The sequence below is a fragment of the Taeniopygia guttata genome, chromosome 10 (genome assembly GCF_048771995.1).
Source record: "Taeniopygia guttata chromosome 10, bTaeGut7.mat, whole genome shotgun sequence".
Classification (NCBI taxonomy): domain Eukaryota; kingdom Metazoa; phylum Chordata; class Aves; order Passeriformes; family Estrildidae; genus Taeniopygia; species Taeniopygia guttata.
In genome coordinates this window covers 13,568,423-13,596,064 of record NC_133035.1, presented here as the reverse complement: position 1 = coordinate 13,596,064, position 27,642 = coordinate 13,568,423, and the positions used below count along the sequence as shown (strand labels likewise).

Below are 27,642 nucleotides of genomic sequence, written 5' to 3'. Positions count from 1 at the left end.
GTCTCACCTGCCCTTATTCCTGTTAAAAGGGTGATGGTGGAACAAAGATGAGAAACAACCTTAAAGCAGGATGTGGCTAGAAAGAGAGGAATGAAAAAGATTAACAGCCTGACTCAGACCTGAGGTGCTATATTTGGGGGGAAAAAAAATAAATTGAAAAGGCATTCATAGCCTTCTCAGACAGTTCCATTTATTTAAAGAGGCCTTGGAGCTCTGCAGCTTTAACACCAACACCTCTACAGCAGGGAGGAAGAAGGACCAGCCAGTGGAGCTACCAGCTCCCTGCCACCAGTGATGCAAGGCACAAAGTGACTCACACCACATCCTGTGATTGCTATCCCCTTATCCTTTCCCCCACAGCAATGTCATTGTGAAAAAGGTGTTAAATCGCCACAGTTCATAGTTCATCGTCATATCTTAAATTCATCCCCAAAGATTCTAAAGCATTAAAGAGTGGACTTTATAGAGAATTTCTCATAATAACATAGCCACCTGTTTAATAGCACACAGCAGCAAGGCTGCACAAGGGTTTCAGAGAGCAAGTGGAAAGGAGAGCTTCATATTAAAGCTACAGAGAAGAGACAGAGGCTCAGATCAGTAGACACATAAAATATCACTACCTCCGCCTGAATTTAGCTATTTCACTGTAACTAATCATTTTGCTCTTCTAGAAATGTCTGGAGAACTGTTAGTGACCACAGGGAGCTGCTAGGATCTTTGTATTACATTTCCTCCAAAAGTTCCCTCCTCTGACAACCCAGCCCAGCCTGCCTACAAAAGGGACTTGTTTTCCCAAAGCTCACTTAGCCTTCCTGTCCTTAGAGGGTCTAGGGAAAGCTGAGAAAAAATCAGCAGACAGGATACTTGTTCTGAAGTGTCCCACAGAGAACAGAGGAGATGAACAGCACATTAGGATTTCTCCCCCAGTTTCTCAAATTCTCATGGAACTGGGGTTTGCAATTGCCCTCTGCAGAGCCCATGTCAAGACAGATCATTAATACTACTCGACACTGAGGATCTCTTGTATTAAAAAAGCACAGCAATTACTTAGTTCAAATCTCTATATTATTCATAAGATCTATGTCTACCATAGATATGGTATTTACACTGCTATGGGGAAATGTAATAAATAAGGCAATAAGCATTTCCTTCCTCCAGGTCAAGATGAAAGTCTGCATCTTAGAGAGCAGTGCTTTCCTTGGGCAGCCAGGCTCATATCCCAGCCTCTCTGCCCAATTCCTGCAGCCAGGGACTAAAGCCAAGTTGAAAAATGACTTCTCTTGCTCTGAGCCCAGCACTCGGGTTCCAGCACACTCCAGTGGAGCCAGGAGGCCGTGCCTAGGTGGCACGAGACCTGAAAGGACAGGTCTCTTCAGAAGTAGTCAAGAGAGCAAAGCAGAACATATTAAAATTGTAGCATGGCCCCCATGAATGTGGAAAGGGAGAATTTGATCTAAGCTATCTGGAAAAGAGCAGGAAAAGTTCAGAATTGCCATTTTCTGGATCATGATATGCAGCTGACAGCTCCAAGGATGTGTTTATCCATCTAAACTCCTGACTCCAAAGACTGTCTGTGAAAGGACTTCAGGTGGAGACTCATAAACATGCAACATGGTCCAGTGGGCTGAACATGGGCCAGGCTGCTAGCTGTCAGCAAGCTGGCATGACCTTGAGCAAATCGATGTCTTTCCAGCTGCCTCTCCTCATCCATAAAACGGAGATGAAGATGCTCAACAGCCCCTTGATGGGCTGGAAGGAGAGAGAAATGCCTCTTTCCAGGAAGGAGTGGAGATACAACAAGCCAGGTTACTTCTCCTCGTCAAGAAGAGAATAAAATCTACCCCATGCCTCAGTTACTCAGCTGCCTGCTGTGCTCTCAGTAATGTTCCCCTGACATTTGGGCTCTGCTGGGATCTGGCAGAAAAGCAGAACAGTCCCACCCCACCCCATCTCTGGGATTTGCCCAGAATTTATTTTTAACACAGCTTCAGTGTGAACATTTGTGTTGGGATTTGCATGAACTCATGCTGATCCCTGCCTCTGAACTCGTCCTACCCTGCCTGTGCCAATAGCCAGGACTGTCAAGAGAACAGAAGGCACAGTCTCCCCCACCCTCACCAGGGGTCTCACATGAGGCACACCCAAAGCTTCCTACCTCATTCCACATGTAGGAATCTTTGGGCAGCCACCTCAGATGGAGCCATTCCTGCTGTCCAGGGTAACTAACTTGTTCTAGAGCATAAACCACGTTAAACAGGGCCCTAAGCTGAGCTTAAAATGACCTTTCCAAACCATGCAGCCCCAGCCAAACCCTTTATTTCCCTGGTTCTGGAATGTGAGCAATGGGATAGAGCAGGAGCCATGGCCCATCTGAGACAAGACTTGGAAGATTGGGCTGTAACTTTCTGGTATGCCAAGCCTGCAGGTATAGCTTGAAACACAAGGTCCTTGCTCCTTGTGTTTCCTTGCTCCTCCAAGGACCTGATGGCCATCACCTCCCTTGCTCAGTGCTCCTCATCAATTACAGCACAGAGACACAAAATGACTGATACTTTTAATACAAAGAGCCTGTCATTTATTTATTAGCTGGCGACAGGCCCTGCAGTCCTGGATGGATGCATTATAAATCAGCTGCATTTCTAACCATTAAAAATTCATCCAATTCATAATGTAGGATGCCTATAATTTCCTTATTAGTGTTGAGTGGGAAGGATTTTTCTTTCTCCTCCCTTGGCTCTTTGCTTTCCCAAGATCTTGCTCATCTGAGGATTAGCTTGGCTTAATCCTGCAAGAGGGAGGTGGAGGGGTGGGAAGGGTTGCGAGAAGGGAGACAAGGGCTAAAGAAATTTTGTTCCAGTGTTTTCTTCTAATTGCAATTTGCCATATATACTTAGGAGACTTAGCTGTCTCCTGTCACACTTATGGGAGCAAGAGAAACTGCTTGTCCTGGATTTAAGAGATGTTTGTATTGTAGGGGGAAAAAAATTCCCTTTTATCTCACAAAGGGAAAAAAGGAGTATGGTGGTTGGATAGGGAAGGATGATGTAAAACCTGTTAAAAGTACAAGTAAGATAAGAACAGATGTCCATATATTATAAACCAGTGCATTTAAAATAGATCAAACATATATATCAGATTTATATATAAAAAGAGGTGTGTATAGTAACCTTCAGACTCAGTGCTCCCATTCATTGAAGAAAAATAGGTTAGTAGGCCTGAAAGAAAGGTGTGATGTATTTACAGGCCCACGGTGGTGACAAAAAACTTTAGGTGCTGCTGCAGCATCAGCAAATGAACTTGGAATGAGCATCAGAAAAAGCTGATTCTACATGAAACTGTAAATCATCTCTTAATTTGAGTACTGCATCCCATGTTGACCAGGCTTGTCTGCAGACAGCAGGACAGCTGTGGTACATTTCTGTGGTACACACAGAAATGTTCATGCTTTCACTGAGTCTCAGTTTGTTCCCATCTCTTAAAGAGATGTATCCAGAGAGGGGCAGGGAGAGAGGGTTTGAACAGATTCAAGCCAGGCTCAGCACAAGGTAACTTGCAGTGTGTTTAGGAATGAGTGTGCAGGAATCTAAAAATGGATTATGCAATAAACCCTGCTTTAATGGGAGACAGGCCCAGGCATTGAGAGCAATCCTCACACACTGTGACTCCAATGTACTTTTCACCTCGAGATGCTTGCTTACAAACCGTACATCTGCACATGGAAATGGATTTACTGGGTTCTCCAATGGGTATGTTCACTTCAGCAAATCACATCTGGTTCAACAAGGCCAGTCTTTACTCTCAGCCATGGTGTAAAACAGCTGCTTCAGCTCATGGCTTTGGGAGCACACGAGCAGAAGTTGTGCTTCCCTGAGCAGCAGCACCTTCCTTCATCCCACTGACCCACTCCCTGTCTGCACCCACCAACAAGAGCAGGGCAGACTGCAGGATGTTGAGGTGGACTGGAAGTGTCCAGTAATTAAAAAGGACAATTTATGCATTTTTGTTATGTGAAGCAATCGTGCTCTGCTCCATCTGCCCCGTGCTGCTGGGAGCCATCTCTGCCCACCCCATCTCCTCAGAGCCAGGATGGGAGACACAAGGATGGGAAACAAAAGCCTCTTTCCACACAAGAAACTCTTTAGGCAGAATATTTTTTTACATGGATCTTACCCCAGGTTTCAGGGCTGAATAGGATGTTTTGGGTTGTTTAGCCCAAAAGCAGCACTAAGTTTTGGGGCTATTTAACCTCTACTGATGTGCAGGTTCTCTGCTACATTCTGGGTTATACTTCTTGTCCCACAGGGCAGCGCCACTAATAATCTTCCTGCTGTGTGTGTGGTCATGCAAAACTGCTCCAACTCCTAAACAATAACAGCTATTTTTAATTAGGAATCACAATTTAACCGGACAATGATCAAACAATGAGAGCCTGCAATCTCCAAACCAGAGAGACATCTCCTGTCTGATCACAGTGAAGACCCCACACACTTCAGAGAGATTTTAAACCTGACAAAGAGCCTGGGGAGACTAAAAAGTCACAGAACAATGTCCTTGCAAACTCTGGGAACTCCTGGTTCCTTCAAGGGTACCCCATGGCCAGGTTCCACAGGCACATCCTCTTTACCATAGGAATGCAGAAGTACCCCAGCTGCCAGACACTTTCCCAAAAGCAAATCATTATAAGCCACAAAAACCTAATTCAAAAACAAGACAAATGTTTAAATGAGGGTCAAAAGAAATCAATACCAGCACTCAGCCTATGCATGCATACACATACTAGCTATTTTTACAGTGACCCACAGCAAAATTCACACAATCCACGAGCCATTAGGAGAACACTCTTGACACCAGAGCTGCCTGAGTCTGCAATAGCCTCAGGTGGAGCACTATGTTGCTACCTCTTGTCTTGCAGGGATGAAACTACACCAGTGAGGAGTGCTGGCTGGTGAACAGAGCCCTGCTCTCTCTGGCACAGACACCTCCTTCAGGTTAAACACACCACAAGTGCAAAATGGACAGGGAGAAGCACCAAGACCCAGACACACAGCTGGTAACAGGGAATGTAAACTTGTTTTTATCCCTATTGTGTCCCACTCCTCTCACCCTGCCACGATGAGTCTGGACTCGTGCCAGACCATGGGTGAGTGGACAGGGACACTGGGGGTGTGTGTGGAGGCCATGGAATGCTGCAAGAGGAGTGGGAGGGTGTGAGCCCCTGTATGAGATGAGCAGGGGGCTGGATGTAAGGTGGAATGTCGGGGTGTACATACACATCCTCCATGAGATGCTGCATTCTTGGGCACTCTGGTCCAACCCAATTGATGCAGGGATGAGGCTGCCAGGCAAAAAGGGCACTAGAGCCACTCCAAACCCAGTAGGAAAACAGGTCAGGACCTCCTCTCATCTGGCTTGTTAAGTTCTTGACAGTTCACACATCACGAGCTCCCTTCCTGAAATTTCCCCAGGTGAGCCAACCCTACTTCCTGGCCCCACAGATATCAGGATTAAACAGTCCAGTGGGGATGCTTTTAGGCAGAGGAGAAATCAGAGTTTTGTACGAGAAAACATTTCCCTGTCAACCCCTTGACGTGCATATCCAGCAGTCTCTCCACAGGCCGGTCACCATCAAAAGCCCAAAGCCACGTTGCTCTTGATTTAAAAGTTTCTCTTCCTCGTGGATGTTCACCACCAGGAGCCAATGTATCATCATCATCTGTGCTGCCAGTGTCACTTCCCCATGCCAGGGCTGGAGCCTGCTGGTCCCCCTTTGATCCTGGGTGCTGTTACAAATATCCCCAGTAAACACACATTAAAGCAACAGAGAATAGATCTAAAATCCAAACAGCAGCAGGAGGTGACCATCTTGTGCTCGAACCAGGCCAGGTGCCCATCCCATCTGGAGCAAGCAGGGCTGCACTGGTGGCTCCAGCAGCTCCTCTTAAAGCAGGCAGGCACCAGGCAGAGCCACACTGCTTTTCTTCCTCATGGTACAACCATGCAGACAACATCTCCAGAGCTGGCTGAGGGGTAAGGTATAGGCAATGGATCTTGCCAGCCTTTCCAAGACATCCTGAAAAAACCTCATTTCCGTAGCAGCATCACAGCAGGAAGGTCTGAAGCGTGAGACTGCAACTGAAAGTGCAGGTGCAATAGGTGGGATGGGCACTCCACTTCTGCAAAAGTAGGTTGGACTTGTGGAAAACGTGGATGTTTCTTCCACTTGCTCTTCCAGGGATAGAAGAAATGATGCAGAGCAGAAAATAGCCCCAGGCAGGAAAACTGAGAGCTGGGAAGGTTGGCTCAAGTCCCACTGTCCATGGTATGTCTCCTGTTGGTCAGATGTTGCAGCCTGGGCAAGGAGACAAGAAGCTGATTCTGGGCACGGGGAAGTTCAGTTCTCCTCTGGTGGGGGACAGAAGCAGTAATTTTGGTTGCTCAAACATTTCTTCAGATACCTACAACACCTGCTCTGGGAACAGAGCAGAGCCCACAAGGCTTCTTCAACATCCAAATCTTTTGTAGGATGTTCACATCAACACTTGGAGCTCAAAGCAGTTCCCATGAGAGCCAACAGCAAACCAGAAGAGAGGGAAATTTGGAAGCAGGAGATCATTGCAGAGACCCCCAATTCCTTCACCTGTTGGCAGCTGAGCTCTGAGGTCAGGGCTCTTCCACAGTCCCCAGCCACAAGCTCAGGTTTTGCTACGAACAGTGAGGAGACACAGCACAGAGCAGCAAAACACATATAAATGAGTAAACAGCTTCTCACAGATTCTCGTCAAAACCCTAAAAATACCTCACATGAGCTGAGTGAGAAGGACAAGACTGTAAGACCGTGAGAGCTCCAGCACAGAAGAGTCTTCTCTTCTGAAATGCCTATTTCAGAAGAGTAATGGGAGCTGGATCCTTCTGGAGAAGAGCCTGGGGACTTCATTTCAGAGGAGACAAGAGGGAAAAAATAGTTTGGAGAAACACCAGAGCTCTGTGTGAGGGACTGAAACCTGTGGAGCCCAGCCCCAGGCTGGGCATGGGGAAGCAGAGTGCTGCTGTCACTTCACCCCGTGCTCCACATTTATATTACATAAAAAGAATATTTGACAAATTATCTTATCCCTGGGGGGGGAAAAAAAAAAAAAAAAAAAAAAGGAAAAGTTTCTTTTCCACTACCAACTGTTTCAGTTTTCTTTTTTAGGCAAATAAAATTACAAGCAGTTATGACTTCAGTTTTATGTTGTTGCTGTTTTTGGCAAAAATGGGACCATGAACTGACCAAAAATAGAAATGCTGCATACTTTTTATCTTCCCATGCCCAGGATGAACAAAACACACTAGGCAAACAAAAAAAATTAACAGTTCTAAGGGTAAATATCCTTTTCATTTTAGTTTTCGAGAGCTATTGAAAGCAGAGGTAAGAAAATCTATGTTTAAGAAATATGATTTTTGAAATGACCACAATGTTCCTTTTAAGCTGCACTGAAATAAAAGATAAAGACAGGGTACTGAGTGAAAGAGTGCTGATGGTGCTTTTATTGTGTGATTTGCCTTGTTTTTTTCTGAAGTACTTCTTTTTAGCCGATTACCACGTATTTACAGTTCGTGTAATTATATCTAATTACTTAATTAGCATGAATACGTGTAATTACTAACTTTGAATATGTAATTATGTCAGGGCAGCCTGTAATAAATGAGGTTGAAAAAAACCCTCATTAGGACTCTAGGAAAGGACGGCTGCTCCACCCGTGTGGAGAACGCATCCCAGTCCCCAGACTGCGCCAGTCCTGGAAACACAGCCAGCTCCAGTCGTGGCTGGCAAAAACCTCCTCGAAACCAAAGAGTTTGCCCCAAAAGTTCAGCTTCACATTACTTGTTGCAACTGAGCATCCACTGCTGGGATGCAGGTGGGGATCTGCCTCCCAGATCAATTTTCTTCATCAGGGTTTGGATTTTTTTTCTCCAATTTGTGTAATTCTCCAGAAGACCTGTTTTGTTAGATGAGAAATACAAGGGAACTGAACAACTCCAAAACTGTGCTGTGGCATTTGAGTAAAGCTCAAGAGATCAGATCCAAGAACTAATCTGCATCTGATGCATTGTCTTAGAATTAATTACTAGTTAATTACTATTATTAAAGTAAAATGACCTTCCAAAATGTTTCTTCTGCAACATTACCAATATTTCACCACAGAAATCTCCAGCTACTCCTAATTACGAAACTTGAATTTTGGGAAATCAAATCCTGAACTTCAAGAGAGGGAGATAACATAAGAAGCTGCTACTATTGCCAGGCCTGCCAGAAGGACAAACAACCAAATTCTGGCCACAAATGGGGGTAGGCTGGATCATGTTTTGCATTACCAAAATCTCTGACCATAGGCTGATGTTATGTAGTCCTAAACTCTCATCCTCATCACTTTCTCTGCCCACTGTGCTTGCCATGAGTCCCATTCTTCTCCTCTGATCTTTTTATTTCCAGATATAGAGGTGCAAACTCATCTCAACCTGTTGCTCTTTGCCGAACAGATATGAACTTGGTTTCCCTTCCGTGTGGCACCAGATCAGGAGAAAAAGGCAGTTTTAGCCTATTCTTCTGAAGTCCACTTGTGTTGGACTGTCCACGTTGCCAAACTCTTTTCTTAACCCTCCAGGTAGGGAGGGTTAAGGACAGCTGAAGCAAGGACAGGATGCAAACCCAGCATGGCCCAGAGTTACAGCACAGAGATGGGGGAGCATTTCTCACAAATAAATGCTTCAACATGAGAAAACAGGGTGGTGGTGTCCTCCGTGGCTCTTTGAGAACCCCTCACCCAGGAAGGGAAAGAGAATTCTGAGTCAAGCTTGTCTCCCCTCTGCACTAAGTCAGGCAGTAACAGAAAGAGGGTAAGACAAGTGCAAAAATCCCAGAAATCCAGAAGTGAGGTCTGGTTCCTGTGCCCTTCATCCCATCGACATGAGGACAGCACATTCCCAGCGAAGAACAGATCTCTGTCTCCTTGAGGACACATTAAGAAGAAGATCCCATGGGACAGCACTGCACAGAGGGAGCGAGAGGCCTCCAGCTCCACAGGCAGGGAGCTGCTCTCCATATTTCAGCTGCAATTCCATTATGCAGAGCTAAGTGGCTGGGAATAAACATCCCTCATCCCTGCGTGATAAGTGATGCTCGCTAGTATGGAGGGTGACAGAAATCTATATCACATCAATGTACTATTAATACTGCATTAAGCACAGAGAGTTTGCTCCCCTCGTTGCAGCACAGCAATGGGTATCGGCATGTCCTCGACCCAGGCAGCATCCAAGAGCACAGGGATGCTTGCAGGGGGAAGGAAGGAGAAAAGCTTCATGTTGGAGAGGGGAAATGCTTGCTGAAGATGTTGCTCTAGCAACAGCTCAGTGCAAATGAGAAATGCTGGGTGTCACGGAACACCTTTGCTCACAGCTGGGCAGCAGCTCAGGGCAGGTGGTGGAGTGGGGAGTTTGCATCTGTACAGGCTCAGCTGGGCATAGAGGCTCTCCCCAGCCCAGAGGAGTTCTCTTTAGAAGTGACAACAAAGGGAGAAGTGTTTGTGTCCAAACTCTGCACAGGGGGAGGGAAAAACCCTCCAGCATGACAACCACAGGGAAAACAGGAGCAACAAATATTCTCCAGCCCAGGCTTATGTTGAGTAAAGCACATCAGATCAAACAAACCCCTTACAGCAAAAGCTTCCCAAAGCATGGTTAATTTAATAGGTGATTTATGAAACTTTCCAGCCTCAAGCAAAGCCACCAGTGAAGCCAGAAGTTTTGACCAAGCTAAAGCCTGGGACTAACATACAAAACACACACCCAATTCAACTCCGCCTGAGGAGCCAAGGACTGGGTTTTGCCCCATGAATGATAAATAAATCTAAAAAATGTCGGGTTTTCAACATGCAAGCACCCAGCTATAGTTTGTCTCTTATTATCCCCGAAAGGGAGTACCAGTGTTGTGGGGTTTGGTTTCAACTTCACTGCCTTGCAGTCCTGGAAAACCTGGAGCATTCCCTCCCGTGGCATCCTTCACAGGAGAAGTGCCTCCAGATGCCACCCAAGCATCTCTGTGAACCCTTCAGATCCTGCTCAAACAGCCCCGTGACGCTCAGGTCAAATCCTGCTGTGAGTGACTCCCCCTGTAACCCAACCAGCTCTGTCAAGTCCCACAGGGCAAAGGCTCAGAGCAAAACTGAATCCTTTGAGGTTTAAGCTCTGCTGCTCCACAGCCTCAACAGCACCCACATCTTGCAATGGTCGGCATGCAGATTAGAGAGATTTGAGACCGCACAGGAGGGAAAGGAAGAAAAAGTAAAGCGGGGGAGCCCTCCCTCCCAAGCCATCAGAGTTTGTAAATCATTTTGAGATGAGGTGCTATAAGAAATGCAAAATATATAATTAACAGCACAGAAAAACCACGCTACATTCAGCTTCTCCACTCCTGCCTAATCACCGCCCTCCTCCCCTCTCTACAAACAGACCAAATTTAGCACATCAAAATGAAAATCAAAGGGAAAGCCAGGCACGTTCTTTGGGTACATCCCATTGCTCTGGCAAGTGAAGGACGGTGCTAAGGGCTTGGGCACAAGCCAGCAGGACCGATGAGGGTGCACAGTGGGGACTGCCCCAGAGATACCTCCACGGGAGCAGCAGCTGCAGCTCCCCTTGCCCCAGAGGAGGAATGGAGGCCAGGAGCAGCATGCTCCTGCTGAGCATTCAATGCCACATGGCTTCCTGCAGACTGGGAGATGGGCCTTCTCCCTGCTTGCAGGGGCTGAGTTCTGCCTCCTTCACCTGTGCATCAGCAGCAGCCAAGGGAAGAGCAGAGATGACACCAGCACAGCACGCCCTGCTTCTGGCTGGGCCACAGAGACAGCCCAAGATGAGGGCTTTTCACCTTTTGTTTTGCAGGACTTTTATTTTTCCAGTTCTACCTGGAACCAAGACGCACCAGAAGGATGTGCAATAGCAAGAGAGGAATGTTACCCAAACCTCCTGCATTGCTCAGCTTGCACCTCAGAGCTGGTAAGAGGCCTGGGAGAGCTCAGCTACCGCCTGTGAGCCACATGCTGGGGAAGGCTGCATCCCACCACTCGCGTGGGAAGTGGTGCAGGACTCCCAGAAAAGCATCCTTTTACACAGCACTTTTCTTTTATGCTCAGAATTTAGAAACAGCAAGTGGAGAAGGACACTTGATCACCTCCTGCTAGTCTAATGAGCCCAGTTCATGACCCAGATTTATACAGGAAAGATGCAGAAGCTTTACAGAAGCCCACAAAAATAAGACATTCAGCATCTAAAATTCCTGGAGACAAAGAGAGCTCCAGGTATCTACCACACCTACGCCCATGTATACTGAGCTTCCCCCTGGCCCTTAGGGGAGCCAAAGAGGCAGCCCCATGACTGGGAAACTGCTGGAGGAGGAAAGGGAGGCAGGTGCTTTCCCCAGCCAAGCAGGGGTCACATCCATCCCCACGCTCCCAGGGGGCTCCTGCTCACACCTGGGACCTCATGCTTGGAGCTGATGAGGAAGAGCCCGGCTTGGAATGGCACTTTCAGGCAGGGAAGGGGGGAAGGTGACGGGTGAGTGGCAGAGGGAGGGTGAAGGGAGGTGAAGGTGAGAGTGGAAAGTCTTTTCTGGAAGCATCTACATGTATGTTGTGATTTCTGAGACCTGAGATTCACTTTGGTTTCTGGACCATACCAAGACCCACTCTCCTCAAAAACCTCCTTCTCTTCTTCCTCATCCTCTTAACCTCTTCCTCCTCGCCCTCCTTCCCCCAGCCCCCCAGCCCATCCCCAGCCCCGTGGGGCAGTGGCCGGCTCGGGCACTCACACGTGTCTGGCTTGTGGCAGTTGTGTCCTTGCCGGAAGTACTGGGGGTTCTCGATGACGGGGATGCGGGTCATGCCGATCACCACCGTGTCCGGGCCGGCGTCCAGGGACGAGGGAGTCGTGATGCCGTGGTTGATGTGGTGGAGAGGACTGGCTGAATCCTCCTCTCCGCTGATCACTGCCACGGGACCTGCAAGCAGCACACACAGCCGTCAGGGACAGCAGAGGACAGGGAACAGTGAGGGCTGTTTGTCACACGCTCATGGTTGCTCATGGCAGCACCACCAGCCCATCCTAGCGATCCTGCCAGTTGTCCCAACCCCAGGCTTAGTTTCTCTGGGAAGCTCACAGGGTAGGGAAGACATCTCAAATTTTCTTTCCTGGCTTTGAGGTACCAGGCCGAAAATCCCAAAGGATTAAGCAGCTACAGGTGACACTGCATCAGAGGTGAGTCATGAAAAAGTCCTCTCCTACAGCTGTCATGAGAGAGCAATAGCTGTGGTGCCTGTATACTCTGGCATCACAAGCTTGGCAGAAATCATAGCCAGGCTAAGACTGAAGAAATATCAACCCCAAAGAGTTAGTTCACCTCAAATCCACATTTGTGATGTCTGCTGCCAATGTGTTGTCCATCTTTTTGCCTTCCTGCAGCTTCACCTGAGCAAAGTCACCGAGCCCTTCAGTCAGACTGATGCCTACAGGAACCCACAATGTACTGGAGCAGATCCTGCTCAGCTCAGGCTCATTCCCACCACCACCACCACAAATGGCAGCATCTTCCCCTTACTCTCTTGACTCCCAAAATTCACAGCACTATCAGACAGGCAAGAAAATGAAGCAAAGTAATCAGGCATGTAAGACAGGAGCAATGGAAGGCTTCTATCCCTTATGCTTTACTTTGGTATTATACCCTCTAATACACATTGCAGCCATTCTTGCTGCGTTGGTGTTGGACAAGGTAGGGATCACAGTGAAATCTTGCATGAGAGCTTTGTAATATTTTAACATGGGAAGAAAATCCACACTCAACAAGTGACGCTCCTTTTCTCCTGTCTGTATGCTACCAGGGACTACCAGAAGCTCAAGTAAAAAGGAGCAGAGATGCTGCAGTTAGGCTTTCAACTTATTCAGAGAAGCCAGCCTTTTACCTACATTGCATTAAAAATGCTCATCACCCATCAGTAATCTGCTTCTAATTGCACAATTACTTTATTATGTAGCACTGGCAACAAAGAAGGGACTCTTCAAGCCATTTTATTCTCCAGAGCTACTGGGAGGACGAGGCGAGCACAGCTCCATGCAGCCATTCTGCCTGCATTAATCTAGTCTAAAGACTGCTCATTTTTGGAGCTTCAAGTATTGTTTGTTCTTCCAAGTGGGATATAATAAAGTTATTGTGTAATTAGCAGAGTCTTGGCAGCTGTGACAGGTGTTTTAGTCACGAGGAAAAAAGCTCTCGCCCTTTACTGTGAATTCCTTCTGGCAGGTTCTGGTTTTATTTAACATTACTCCCCGGGCTCGCGTGACTTTCCAGCTCTTGAGGTGCAAAGGCAAAATTCAGCTCTTGATGCAAGATGCCTCTGTTAGGACTACACACGGTGTATTTCTCCAAGCACAAAAAGCAAATGGGCAATTTTCGTTTGAATGACTTTTGTTCCTTCACAATGTCAATTCATTGCAGACAAACCAGGATGACTCGGTTTTTGCATGATGTGCACATTCCCTCAGCCACACCCTGCACTGCTGGCCAGCCCAGCTGTGGTGGGAACAGGAGAACTCTGCATTTCAAGGTGCAGTTAAAAAAAAAAATCATAAAAATATCAACTGGTATAGACTGGTGTAAATAATCTGAGAGAAGACCATAAAACTCTCTCTTCCAGTGAGAGAGACTATTGAGTGCTTACTGCTTTCCTTAGGAAGCCTAGGCACTGCTCCAAGGAATGGCACCTCATCAGGCAAGGGGATGTGAAAGGCCTCTCTGGTGAATTATAGCCAGGTTGGATGAGACTTTGAGCCGACTGGTCTCATGGAACGTGTCCCTGTCCATGGCAGGAAGGTTGGAGTAGCTGTTCTTAAAGGTCCCTTCCAACCCAAACCATTCTGTGTTTCTGTGTGAAGGAAGTTTTCATTGCCCTCTGTTCTGAGAGCAGAAGCCACACCTTTGTGCCCAGGAGCAAAGAGGATGCAACCAAGCGTGGAACAAACACCAGGCTGACACAGACCCTGCTGAGGACCTGCTCCTCAGGGACTCACAAAACCCTGCCAGCATTTAACCCCTGCTGTTCTTGCTTGCTCAGCACCTCCTCATTTTTAGGGAACACAGATCATGGCAGTGTCTCTCTAGCACAGGCAGGTTGAAAGGGCATGGCTACATCTAAAAGAGCAGGGGACAATCCAGGAGGTTGGAGAAAATAAGCATAGGAAGCATCTATTAGCCAATGTTCTCATGGGCATTTCCCTGACAATAAACAGACCCAGAGTTTGACCTTCTTTACACTCCACAGGGTTGGGTTTTTTCTGTCCTCTTAGGAGGACTTTCTTCATGTGTTATCTTAGTTTCATGCCCCAGACATATCCAAGATCTTTGGGGCAAGAGGTAACCACACCTCAGCTGATCCACAGCTGCATCCTCACTCCTCACAATGTTCACAATGATCATTGTGTGCTGTGAATGGACTCAGCCTCCGAGTCAGGTCGATGTCACCAAGCTTATCCATTTACAAGACCTACCAACCCCCAAAAGCCTCAGAACTGAACTCTGATTCTCCATCTCAACCCCTTCATATTTCTGCAGAATTGGAAAACCCCAAGAACTGCAAAGGCAGAGGCACCACAGGGAGAACACAACATGTAAAGTGTATTCTACCCGTGCAGCAATCCAGGGACAGTTTACTGCCTCCAACTGTACTCCCAGGTATTAAAAAAACTAAAATAAATCACATTCCCAAGAGTCCTAAGGAACACTTACAGACTCACTGCATTCCAGCTTTCTAAAACAGTTCTGGTGATTGTAGGCACTGATTTGACATGCCCTAGAACATATAATTAATCCAAATATCCTCTAAAGGATATAATTTGATTAAAGGCAATTTTTAGTTGAGGACTTCTCCAAGTTTCTCCTATTAGTTTGTGGATTTTTTGGGTGTGGTGGGGGAGTATAAATCTGGACAACAATAATTCCTACAGCCACAGTCATGCTGCTTTATCATATTAACTCTCGCATTCCCATCTCTTCTAGCTGGTCACTGCTGAGATCCAGTTCCCTCTAAGCCCATGGCCCCTCTCTTGTCACTCTGAGACTCAGACGAGTGCTGGACTCACTGTGCAAGCCTGAGACAAACTTTAAAAACATCGTGGATATCAAACAGCCACCAATCACTTTTATAGGTGTGACTATTGCCCTGACTCAAAATATACTCTGCCATTAGCAATTCCTGGAAATAAAGCAGCTACCTGGACTTCAAATTTTTTAAATCTATCTTGGCAATAACATATAATTTTTTGCTTTTTAGTAGGCAAAGAAGTTCAGTTTTCTGATGTATACTGCTGATGAATGGCCTCTTTTAAAAGTATTCTCACTGGTTTCACCAGTGCATTTTCCAGGTAAGGTTAAAGGAAAAAAAATGAAGCAGAAAAATGAAGAGAGTACAGATTTTAGAGATTTAGCTTTACCTTCCATTTGACAGGGAAATGTGCAAAGAGAGATGGAAAAGAAGACAGTTTTATATAGTAAAAATGTATAATAATAGACAAAGGGTAGCTTGGAGTAATTCCTAACATGCCATCATGTGATTTTAAAACATTATATTAAAAATTTCAGAGCTTTTCAGAACAGTGATGCAGTAGCTGTTTTTGTGAATAACTCAGCCTGTGTTATGGACAAATGTACTACGGATATTAACTATAAAAGGGTCTATTTGTTAAAACTTCAAGAAGTCCATGTCCATTCTGAGCATTGGACCTGTTACAGCTGTGCTCTGAAAGGCTGGCTCCCCTCCCTTCCAAGCAGGGCTCTCAGCAGCCAGCAGCCTCCACACTGCCTGGAGGACACAGCTGAGCTGTTTTCCAAGCTAACCCCATGCAGCCTTCATGATAAGGAACCAAAACCAGCAGCAGTGATGGAGGTACTCCATCACGCCTTTTCCCTGTGAGGAAAGGCTGGGGAGATGTTTAGGGCTGCCCAGGGTTACCCCTGAGGGAAGAAGCAGCCCCTGCTCCAGCCCCTTCACAGCGCCAGTGGGAGAGTCAGCCACAAGGACCTGGAAATCAGGACCAAATTCATCTGATTTCAACAAATAGCAGCGAGGCAGCTTGGAAATGTTACTTTTGGAAATGCCACAGGCAGCAATTCTGTTCTGCTGTCCCTCCCACATCTCCTCTACAGCCAACTCCTCTTTCCTGAGAAAGACACCTCACTCAAACACCACCACTCCCAGCCTCATCTCCACCCTCTGTTCTTCTCCCAGCCAGGCTACACTCCATCCATCCATCCATCCATCCATCCATCCATCCATCCATCCATCCATCCATCCATCCATCCATCCCAGCAATGTTCCACCTTGATATTATCATCTCTGTAAACACTCCTCCAGGTTCCCCCAAAATCTCTGCTTCTCATAAAATCTCTCATTCTCTATTCAGCACTGTTCCCCCTGGCTAAACTAGAGTTTGGCTTGGTGTTTACCTTCACCTTCCTGTTTATCTGGAAGCTCTATGAACAGGATATGTCTTTCAGTCCATTTCTGTGAATTGCCTGGTTCATTCACAGTGTTATACAGACAGCTTGTTACTCATGAAAAATAAAGCAAATAATAATAGTAATAAATAGCTTAGGGACCCCTGTTTGCAAGAGCATATCATAGTGGGAAATTACTTATCAAGGCTAAGAGCTATACTTTATGATAAAACAGGCTCAGGAATATACTGTATAAATAACTATAGATTAGAGAAGATAATGGTCACTTCTCACATATTTGTAACAGAATGAATACCCCCAAGGCAAACAGGTGAAAAACAACAAAAACTCCAGCTTGGCATAACAGTAACCTCTGCAAAGCAAAAAAAGCAACTGAAGGTGAAGAAAACATGACTTCTAAGGGAAAACTGAAAGAATTACGCTTTGTGTTCAGAGGAGAAGACTGAAGGGACACGTGATAACAGCCTTCAAATATGTAAAAGGTTGCAGCAAAGAGAAATATAATAGCTGTTCTCCACGTCCACTGGGGATAAAACAAGGAATAATAGGTTTAAATTGCACTGAGGGAGATTAGAGTTTGAATGTTCTCCCTGATGCCTCGCGGTACGGCTGGTTGAGCACTGGAACAGATAACCCAGGGATGCTGCAGGGGTTCAGCCACTGCCAGGCTGGGGAGAGAAAGGGTGAAGAAACTTCTTTCAAGGACAGTTTAGCTACAGGGAGTGATGCTGCTCAGAGCCCTCACAGGCTGCAGCACTTTTCACCTGGAGCCAAAGCCCTCAGCATCCTCCCTTTCTGATGCTTCCAAAGAAACTCCAAGGAGGGGCCTCTGCAGAGCTGCAGAGGAGTTTGGGCAGCATCAGAGGCACTGTGGGTGTAGCACTGGTCTCCAGCATGGTTTCAGAAAGGACAACTCCCTGCACATGCCAGGCCAAGTGCTCAGGACAGAAACCGAGTTTGCTGAGGCAGAGAAGAGAGATGTGAGTGCTCAGGGCCACAGGGCAATCCCCTCTCCCCACCCACACCTCTGGGAGCTGTCATGCAGAACACCATTTTTTGATCAAAAATGATCCCTGCAAGAGCTAATTGTGCCATCTCCACTTTCCTTTGTAATATAAAGAAGCCATATAATTAACCTACTTAATTAGGAACTGTATATGACCCATAACTAGAAAAAAAAAACGCTCTCCTAATAAAGTGGGTCACCATGCGTTGTATAGCAAGCTCTGAAGCAAACCTCATTAAATTCCAATATATAGTATATAAAATCCCTTCCTCCTCTGACTCCAAACCCCTGTTGGCACTTCCACATTTCCCCAATCATAATCTTATATTCTGTTCTTCAAAAGGTCATATCACCACCTGGCAAGTAGATAATTCCAAGGCTACATCTCTCAGCCCAGCTTTACAACTCAGAGCTACACACATGCACAAAAACAAGGGTAAAAATAACCTCAAACTTCAGCTTATCAGGAAAATAAACAAGTTTAAAAAGAAACTCTTTTAAATTGCCAATCTTTTGTTGGAGCTGAAATCAACCCACACCCCAGGGCTGATCTCTGCACCAGCAATGAGGGGAACTGAAACTCATAAAAGAATAAGCGAAAGAACAATAAATACAATTAAAAATCCAGCCATGCTCAGAGCAAGATTGCATTTACTGTCTCATAAAGAGAGCCTCGTCCTTTCAGGCAAACAAAAGAAAATCAATTTCTTAATTTTTATTGACAGATGTAGGCAGGGAGCCAAGGCACAGCTTGGTGCCTAGGCGGGGCCTGTTTGGAGCCAGCCTGCCAGGGCTCCAGCTTGTTCCACAATGCTCCCGCAAGAGGAAGCATCCATTTCTGATCCCCAGAGTCACCAGTCCCAACCACAGGGTGGTCTATCATGTGGCATCTCTTCCTCTGAGCCGCAGCAGACCCCTCATTTGTGTAAAACAATGGGGTTTATCCAGAGCTCCCTCCTAATTCCAGCACTCAGCGCCTTCGTTGTCACCATCACCTCAACCGTGTCCAAGCAGCATTTCCCACATCCATACAGCTCAATTCCATCTCCATGTCCCAAATTCACCCCAGGCTATGCCTGCATGATGCCAATGGACCTGGAGGGCATTGCTGCAGAGGCTGGCTGGAGCAGCACAGCCCTGCTTGGACACCACTGTGGTGGCTGAGGAACTCCCAAAGGTGCCGATCCCTTCCTTGCCATAGCTCAGGGCACACAGCCTCTTCCATCAGCTTTTGGTGAAACACTACATATAAAAAATCAAATCCTGGAGCTTTGCAGGCAGATGAAGACATCAAGCACATAAATCTGAACTCTTAAAGGGATAAAGTCCAAATCCTCAGCTCCCAGCCCCTCCAGTAAAAAAGGCAGGAGCAAACTGCAATCCCTTTTCCCTTCTCAACAACATGATGGGTTTGAGATCCTGATGATCTTGAGGAGATGAAGATCCCTCTGAATTTTAGGGTAAAAGGAAGGAAGGGACAGGCCTGGGATCTCTGCACCCACCACTGCTTGGGTTGGACACGTGTCTCCTCCCACACTTGCACCTTCCAGCCCCTTATACATTGCAGATGCATTATCATATAAAAAAAGCTGTCAGATCCGTTGTCAGTGGGCGATCCCTACACAGGCAATCCTTAAAGCACTTTCTTTCCTGATGCAACGCTGCCAAAATACTGCCATTTACAGAAGCCCCTTTCTATCTTTACATATTGACATTTCCTTCTCTGATTTTTTCAGGTGATTGCAGCAGGGAGAAGGCATCTCTTTCTATAAAAGGGAGTGCACCAGGGCAGAGGGGTTTCAGCAGCCCTGTACATCCCCCCTTCACTCTTTCCAGGCCAGTCCTCTTTGGAGCATCACTTCATCTGCTGTAGAGGATGTCCAAACTCCCTCACTCCTCCCATGTCCTTCCCTTACCACTCCTTCTCAAGTTTATTTATTGAGCTTAGACACCAATCCTATAACCACTCACACTCAGGAATAGAAACATTAAGATCAAATCATATAAAATATAAAGTCAATGAATACGATGGCACAAATGCATAAATTCAGCAGAACAAGAGAGAATGCTTACATTAAAAATGGCAATTCAATCTGATAATTAAAAAGGGTGGGATCTGACAAGCCAGAGCCATGCATAACAGCAAAGACAGCCAGCACTCAAAGGAAGGCAAAGCAGAAATTTTTACATCTAGGCTTAAACTCCAGCCCAATATTACCAAAGACCTTCAGCTCAGAAAGTGTCTGACCAGCAAAGCTACTGCCAACAGGCCACAGAATAACCAGAAGAATATTTCTGAAGCTGCAATGCAAGGACTTGGTGATGCCTGATTGACAAGCCAATACCTACTCCCATGCTATAACATATGGGTACTGGGAAGTTGGTTCATTTGCCAAGATAAAAAGATTTTCACTGCTGAGATCAGGTGAAACAACTAGCAAATAGTGCAGGCAAGAGGAGAGGAAGACAAGTCTGTTTTATTCAATTATCACTGCAGGGAGGGAGATAGTGTTTAGTCTGCCAATGCTGGTGCTGGCATTCAGACCATACCCAGTCACCTTCCACCATTCCTCCCACCCATCTTCTCCCATTTGCTGGTAACAAGATGTTTTTTCCACTGCTGGGCATACATGTTCCATGCAGGTTGTGAGGAGGAGCCAGCTGCAAACCAAACATCCATTCTTGCGGAGAAACCTGCTGTGATGGCATCTTGGCATGGCAGAGGCAGCAGCAGCAGAGAACCTCACACCTGGATAAGGCAGGAGGAGTGAGCAGGGACACCAGGAATGCAGCATATGTGTGTGGCCAACATCCCTTCATGACCCTGCTGCAGCTCTTCTGCCCCAGCCCCAAGTGAGGTCCAGGAAGGGCTGATAAGGCAGGATGGGTGGCTGTCAAAACAAATCCCTGTTGCCTTATCTTCAATACACAATTCCTTATTTAAGGGACCAACTCCATTTAAAGACAAAACCTCATTTCCTTCCCCCAAGCCTCCATCGAGCCCCATCAGCTCCAGAGCTGAACAACATCCTGCCTGCCCCAAATCACAGGCATATTGCCATTCACCTTCCTCCACCCTTTGTTCCACTTGACTAGATTTGCTTTTTTTTTTTTTTTTTTCCCAAGCAAAGTCACCAAGCTGTCACCTCAGGGGCACCTTGAACTCTGGAGCAGCACAGGCTTTACAAGGCAGGAGCCAGGCAGTGCCTGGGCAACGGCCTCACCAGCATCTATTAATCTCTTGGCTCACTCATCCCTATCACAGACACACCGTAAAAATGATATAAGCATTTCATTCGAACGGCGCTGCAGAGAGATTGGGAAGAGCATGGGGCCAATTGATTTCCAGTATGTCTGCTCTTTACCTCCAGGTATAAATACAACAGCAAAATCAATCGGAATAACATCATATCAGCTTTCTAATCTCTTCTGTTCGCAAGACACGCTTTATATACTGCAGCATTTCCTACAGCTTCTCCACACCCCTCAAGCCACGCACGTGCTGCTTCCTCACTCCTGTCCCCTCCTGTGACAAGCTTCAGGAGTTGCAGGTCCAAAGCACAGGTCTTCCCTGCTCTGTGAGGGAGGTGACAAGAGATCTCCCAGAGGAACATGCCGTGGCTGTGTCAGAGCAGTGCCCAGCTGTGCCTGCTGAACCCTGGCTCACATCAGCCCTTGTGAGAAGGGAGATGCTCGCCTGCTCACACCCCACTGCGATGGACACTGATGGGCAGCCAGGCATGCCCAGACCCACTGAGGGGACAGTCCCACTGACACAGGGACATGAGAAAGGCAGCAGCAGTATCTGCTTTCCCCACACCCTCAGGACCCCATGGCTGGATTCACCACACGTGGCCCTGTGGTATTTCACCACCTCATGAGCATCCAGAGTGACACCACACAAAGAACCAAGCCTGGAGCAGGGCTGCCTGCTCAGCACCAAGCAGACACGTTTTCTCTCTGCATTTCCAATTTATCACAAGCCTAAGGCTTTTTATCCTCTCTCCTGGTCTCCAGCCACCAAAGACTGTGACAAAATATGAACACTCCCCCCAAGACTTTCCTTGGGTGAAAATGCAAATGAACTGTGAGAATGAGGAAAGGGCTGCCTGACGAGGGTCAAGGGGTCATCTTGAGCAAATTGCAGCTCAGCACCGAAGTGATGCTTTGCCAAATCTCAAACCACACCTTCACTGAATAGGTGCCAGATGGAGAGGAAAGGAGAAGTGGCTTAATCATAGAATCACAGAATGCTTTGGGTAGGAAGAGATCTTAAAGATCATCTACTTCTGACTTCCTACCATGGGCAGGGATACCTTCCACTAGATAAAGTTGCTAAGGGTCCATTTATCCTGGCCTTCAACACTTGCAGGGATGGGTATAAGCTACATCTTCATCCATTCTGCAATTCAGATGGCAAAGAACATGCACACAGCGTGCGTTAAGGCTGTGGCAACTGCATCACCTTCACACTGTAGTCATCATTGGGTGAAAGCTTTGGGATGTGTTATCTAACCCGGCCAGCATGGAGCTCCCTTAGCACAAGAGGGCCCCCAGTGATATTTGGCAAGGGGGCCACTGGCAGCTCCATCAGCAGCATGTCCAGCCTGCTGCTGGATCACTGACCTGAGCCAAGAGCGTGATGCTGCTGGAGCCTGACCCTGTGCCAGGAAATGCTTAAAACAGCGAGAATCACTGAAGGCCTGAAAGTCAACAGCTGGGACCACTGCTGCCCTCCTGCCTGAGGCTTTTCCTGACCTTTGCAGAGGCTGATGCCCAATGCTGCTAAATAAACACCATCCATGGAGCAAAAGCCCTGCCAGCAGCAGCTCTGCAGCACAAGCCAGGGCAGCAGAATATGCTTCTCACCAGCCAGGACCACTGCAGGCTGAGGACAAGCATTAGGCATGTTTCTCATTAGCTCTGAGTCCACCAGCCGCCTCCATCCCCCTCCCACCACTTCCCTTCCCATGCCTTGGCCACTGCAAGATCAGTCTTGGGTCATCTTGATCCACTTGGAGCGCTTAGCCGCCATGAGAGCAAACCGCTCGTCCTCTGGCTCCGATCTCTTACTGAAATTAGTGCCAATGGAAGTGTCACTATCAATTTCATAATGTTATTGGATAAATGTAAAACTGGGCCAAGTCCCATATTCCTGACAGGCCATCAAAGAGGTGGGGATTATGGGTAAGGAGACAGGCAGCCCTGGCAGGAAAGGCAAAGGCTCCAGATCAATTAGCCTGACAAGGCTATCTCACAGCCACATCACCTCGTGCTGACACCAGTGCCTTCTCCCTGGAGCCCAGCTGCCCCTGCACCAAGGTTTATTTTCTCCACTGGTAACCGGAGTGCTTCCAAGCCCAGGGAGCTGCGCATCCCCTCTCCAAATATCCACTTTATGAGACTCTCAAGACACCGGGGAATTTTGCAGTCATAAAAAGACATTAATTCTCAGGCCTCCTTATTTTGGTTTAATATTCTGTCAAGCTAAAAAAAAAAAAAATTAAAATAATCAGCCATTAAATAAAAAAGTGCCTTACTCTGCATTGCTCAGAGGTTTCAAATGGAAGGAGTGATCAAAATGTAAAGTACCTGGCACAACACATGTTTTGTCTTTGCTGTGTGTTTTTCTTCTTGGTTTTCTTTCAAGATCCTGCTTGGACCATGAAAGTGAACTGGTCAGTACCATCTGGTTCTCATGCAGTAATTAACAGTGCTTGTAATTTTTCAAACAAAAATAGTCTTCAGCTGTAGCTTTTTTGGTCAACTTTTGACCTTTTTGTTTTGAAATGGAATTTTTATGAAAACACTGAGCAGCCATCAAGGCTGCAGATGCCAGTGGGTTCACTTCCAGCAGACACCTCATGTGTCCAGTCCCTGCCAGCAAGCAGGCGGCTGCATTTACTCAGGGTGCAAATTTGTAGGCTCAAATTTAAAATCAGACTTGTGATGTTTGCTTTCAGGCCAAAAGATAAATCCTTACATGGTCAAAAAATAATAAAAAAATCATTGCACTCATAGTTTAACTCAGTTCATGCATGAGGGCAATGAAAATTTAAAACTTACGCTTCTCAAAAAGTAAATGCACTTTTTTCCCGTTCACAGCCCTCCTTGAGATGATCTCCAGCAGTGATATCAGTCTCTCAGATTTATTCTATCCCAAGATAAATAGTGTGTTGCTTACAGAATCAAAACGTATTTAACTTGTATAATGGTTTAAATCCCAAATCTGCTCCCATAATATTATAAGACTCCTCTGGAATATGAAGTCCATGTCAGAAATATCCATGAACAAATAAACAAATCCCTTTTTCTTCATGCTGAACAACTGGGAGAGGAAGCAAGGCTGGGGTTTGGGTAGCCCTGGTGCTCCCTAGCCCAGGATGCTCACATCAGTAACAGTGTTGGGTGTGTTAAGCTTTACTACAAGGCCCAGAATCAACAAGAAATAAGTTTTGGAGGTTTTTACAAAACCTCTATAGACTTAAGGAGTAGATGGAAGCCCTTGACATTCTCCAGGAAGAACTGATGAGAAAGGAACTTTTTTTACCAACTGCTGCATCATTGCACTGGTGTTTTCCAGGATGTCGTGCCTTTCTCCAAAATTTATAGCCCTTGATCATAAAGGTGATGGTTTTGTTTAAAAGTCACAGAAGTAGTCCCTGGAGAAAGGCTCTGAAATCACAGCTTTCTGAGGGCTGACAACTCATTTGTAAAGTGTTGCAGTTTGGGGGTTTCCACTGGCCTTGCTGGGACCCTTACTAGTTTTGAGAGAGAGTCTGTGAACAGGGAGATAAAACAAGCAAGGAATAAAAGGTTGGGAAATGTGGAGAAGGATGTGACACAGCTCCCCACTCAGAGAACTTGCCGCAATGTCGATCCACTGGCCCAACCAACCCCTCTAATAAATTAGAGAGCGATTCATTGAAATGGCTTCCTCTGTCCCCACACTGACAGTTAATCTGTAATTCAGATAGATCTGTCAGAAGGCAAGAGTCCAGCATACAAAATAATTAATTCCTCCAAGGTCTGGAGATATTTCCCTTTCTAAAGAGCACAGCACACTCCCCTCCTTTCCGAGCTCCAGGCATGGACGTGGCTCCTGTTGGAGGTCAGCAAGGAACACTGCATGAATTTCAATATAGATGCTCACAAACGGATCACCTGTCTCCTCGATGAGGGGCTGGTAGTCCTGGGGTGGGATTTGTTCCACAGACCTTGCAAGGAGCTTGCCTTGTATCTCCCAGTTCCTTTCCGCTCCTTCAGTGCCCAGCCAGAAACTCTTGGCCTCTTGCCCCATGTCAGCCCAACACTAATGCTGTTCCATTTTTCTGCATCAGGAGTCTAAATCATCAATTAAAACAAGCAGAAATGCAGCATCTACTGATTCTGCTTGATAAAAAAAGCAGCTAGTGCCTAACGTGAGTGTGGAGCTTGGGGCAGAGCACATCCCTCTCCCAGCTTCCCCAAGAGGAGTCACTCCCAGATCCACCTCTGTTCTTTACAACGTCAGGAGATAACCAGGACAGTGGCCTCTTGCTGGAAGGCACCAGTGAAAAAGAACAGCTTGGGAAAAGAAACAAAGGGTGGGAGTCAACCACATGGACGTCCTTCAGTGGGTGGTTGGGGAATGGGGACAAGTCACATGAAGCCCCATGTGAGACCAGCAGCACCTGGGTGTGGTGCCAGCCCTGGAGGCAGGGCAATCAAAGCAAACAAATCTTCCTTCTGCCAGAACAGAGGCATGAAGAAGGGGGAAAGTGTTAAAAAGGACTCATGAGTGGATGCAAGAGATTGGGTATCACAACAGTCATCATAGGCATGGCTGGCACAAGCAATGGCCTGGCAATATTAAGTTACACTAAGGAAGGATCTTCAGATTCAAATCTTTCTGATTCTTGCAGCCTCAGTCAGCAGCTTTTAAAGCATGAGTGCATAAGAAGTACCATCAGCCAAATCCCTGTCTCCCTACACATATTTCACATCCTTCTCCCAAGATATTTCATCAAAATCCCCAGGGCAGGTGGGAGGGAAGCTGCCTCAGGTTAGCCTGAGAGCCATGGGGGGAGAGAAAGATGGGGTGTTCGGCATTTACTTCCATGAGTAAGCGCTGTTTCCCTGCTCCACACTCTGTGCCCCCAAAACACATCCCTGTGCTCAACAGCTTTGTAGCTCATGACAAGTGACACAACAACACAACCACACTGGGAAGCCAGACCTGAAGACATGTGGAGGTCGAGTGACTTCTCCATCTGCACCACCAAGGGAGCAGAAAGAAGTGGAATAAACAGCATCCTCACCCACGGCATGGTAACAAGGGGGGGAAAATAGAAATGTGATCTTGCATAAGGCTGGTGCCTTTCTCGCTGAGGGTAACACGTGTCTGCTGAGCATCAGGCCAAGTTCCCCTTGTACAAAGCCCACTTCAGGCTGCCCAATGCATCCTGCATCAGACCCTGCTAAACCATTCCCAAATTCACAGCTTGGAGGCACCCGTGGGGCTGGTAACACCCTACAGACCGTGGCTTAAGTATGCAGACAGCACAAGCAGGCAGCTGGAAGGCAGCACAAGGCAGGGAAAGCTGTGGTGGTGGGGGCTGCTGGACCACAACCAAGTCCCTTTCTAGAAGCAGCTATCAAGTCTCTGCAGAAGTAGTGGAATGGAGCCACTTTTCATCCTACCTCTCAAGGAAATCATCGCTGCTGTTACGCAGACACAATTATGTCTCCAGAGCCTTTTAACTGCAGCTCTTTAGAAATGAGTGGGTTGATAGAAATCTATTCACAGGACTGACATCGCTTGGCTGGGTAAGGACACTGCCACTGAGTCAGTGGCTGGGGAGGGATCACAAAATAAGAGTGGTGATGGGGGAAGTCCTAGGCAATGCCAAGGCAGCGTCTCCTGGGGGAGCTGCCTCTAGTCCCTTGACTACAAAGGCGAAGCAAACTTCTCATTTGATTCTTCTAGAATTTTCTTTCAAAGAAAAACAAAGTAATAATCCTGGAAAGCTCCTTTCCTTCAGATCATGTACTCCCCCATTGGAAGGGCTATCACCAGGAGATGGGTGGTGCACATGCACATCATAGGCAGCAGGGCAATGCAGAGCAGCATACGGTTGTCTCTCCCCCAGCACCCCAACTCTGCAGGTAGCCCTAAACAATGCCAGGATTTGAGCACGTGGCAAAGGAGAGCTTGGCCATCAGTGTCTCGGTCACCTTGCCAAATGCGAGTCTGGAGCAGAGGGCTGCAGGAAGCTCATTCTGTGGGACCCTTGAACTGCATTGCAGAGCCCTCTCTGAGCCTGGCAGAGCGGCCGGGGGCTGCTTTATCACATCCACCATCTGCTTGTTTGCTTTGCCATCCTCTGCTCCTCCTGGCTACGCTCACAGACTCCTACCTGTTCTCCCAAAGCTTTGCTGGGTCTCAGTAAACAAACCACAGGCAGGGACAAAAATAGGGAGGGGAAAGGCAGGGAAGGGGGGAAGAGGGAAGAGAATAAAAATTTAATTAAAGGCACTTTTGCTTCAGGGCATCAGAAAATTTACAAATTCATAAATCACTTAGTAAATGCCCTGAGCGGTTGCTATGCCAGGCTGCCTACCAGTCCCACCAGGAGGGCCATAAAGCACGAGCACAGAGCTCAGCAGCTCCCTCCTTCCACCTCCACCCTGCAACATCAGGCAACCTTGAGCAGCTTGTCAAGCCCGTGACAAGTGTTTCTGCAACCAGGAGCTATCAATCTGCAGCCCCATTACCAGCGGTGCAGGGAGCTGCTCGTTTCACCTGCAGCTCTGATACAATGAGAGCCTGGAGAAGGGTGATACAAAAGTCATGGCAAGATGGGACCAGAAGACCCCCCAGATATTTTGCTGGAAACACACAGTTCTTCAAAAGCACACTTTCTAATGTGAATGGCCAAAGAACCAGCATAAACCAAGAGGTGGATGCAGAGGTATTTCTGCTGGCCACTGACTATCTGAGGGCATTACAGAGAAAACCCAACTTCTGGTAATTCCCAAATAAATCAACCCAGCCTTTTCTCCCACGGCTGGGAGGAATCTTCACCAGGGGATTCACACATGCTGTCCAGCCCCA

At 47.0% G+C, this 27,642-nt stretch overlaps 1 protein-coding gene across 3 annotated transcripts in view; it reads right to left on the bottom strand.

The window, feature by feature from the left end:
* Window positions 1-27,642, bottom strand: part of NTRK3 (neurotrophic receptor tyrosine kinase 3) — a 201,069-nt gene that overhangs the window by 76,481 nt on the left and 96,946 nt on the right. For all 3 annotated transcript variants that reach the window (XM_030281417.4, XM_030281419.4, XM_030281418.4), the window contains exon 12: window positions 11,846-12,034. In XM_030281417.4, coding sequence (XP_030137277.1) covers window positions 11,846-12,034 — 189 coding nt within the window. The remainder of the gene's footprint in view (window positions 1-11,845; window positions 12,035-27,642) is intronic.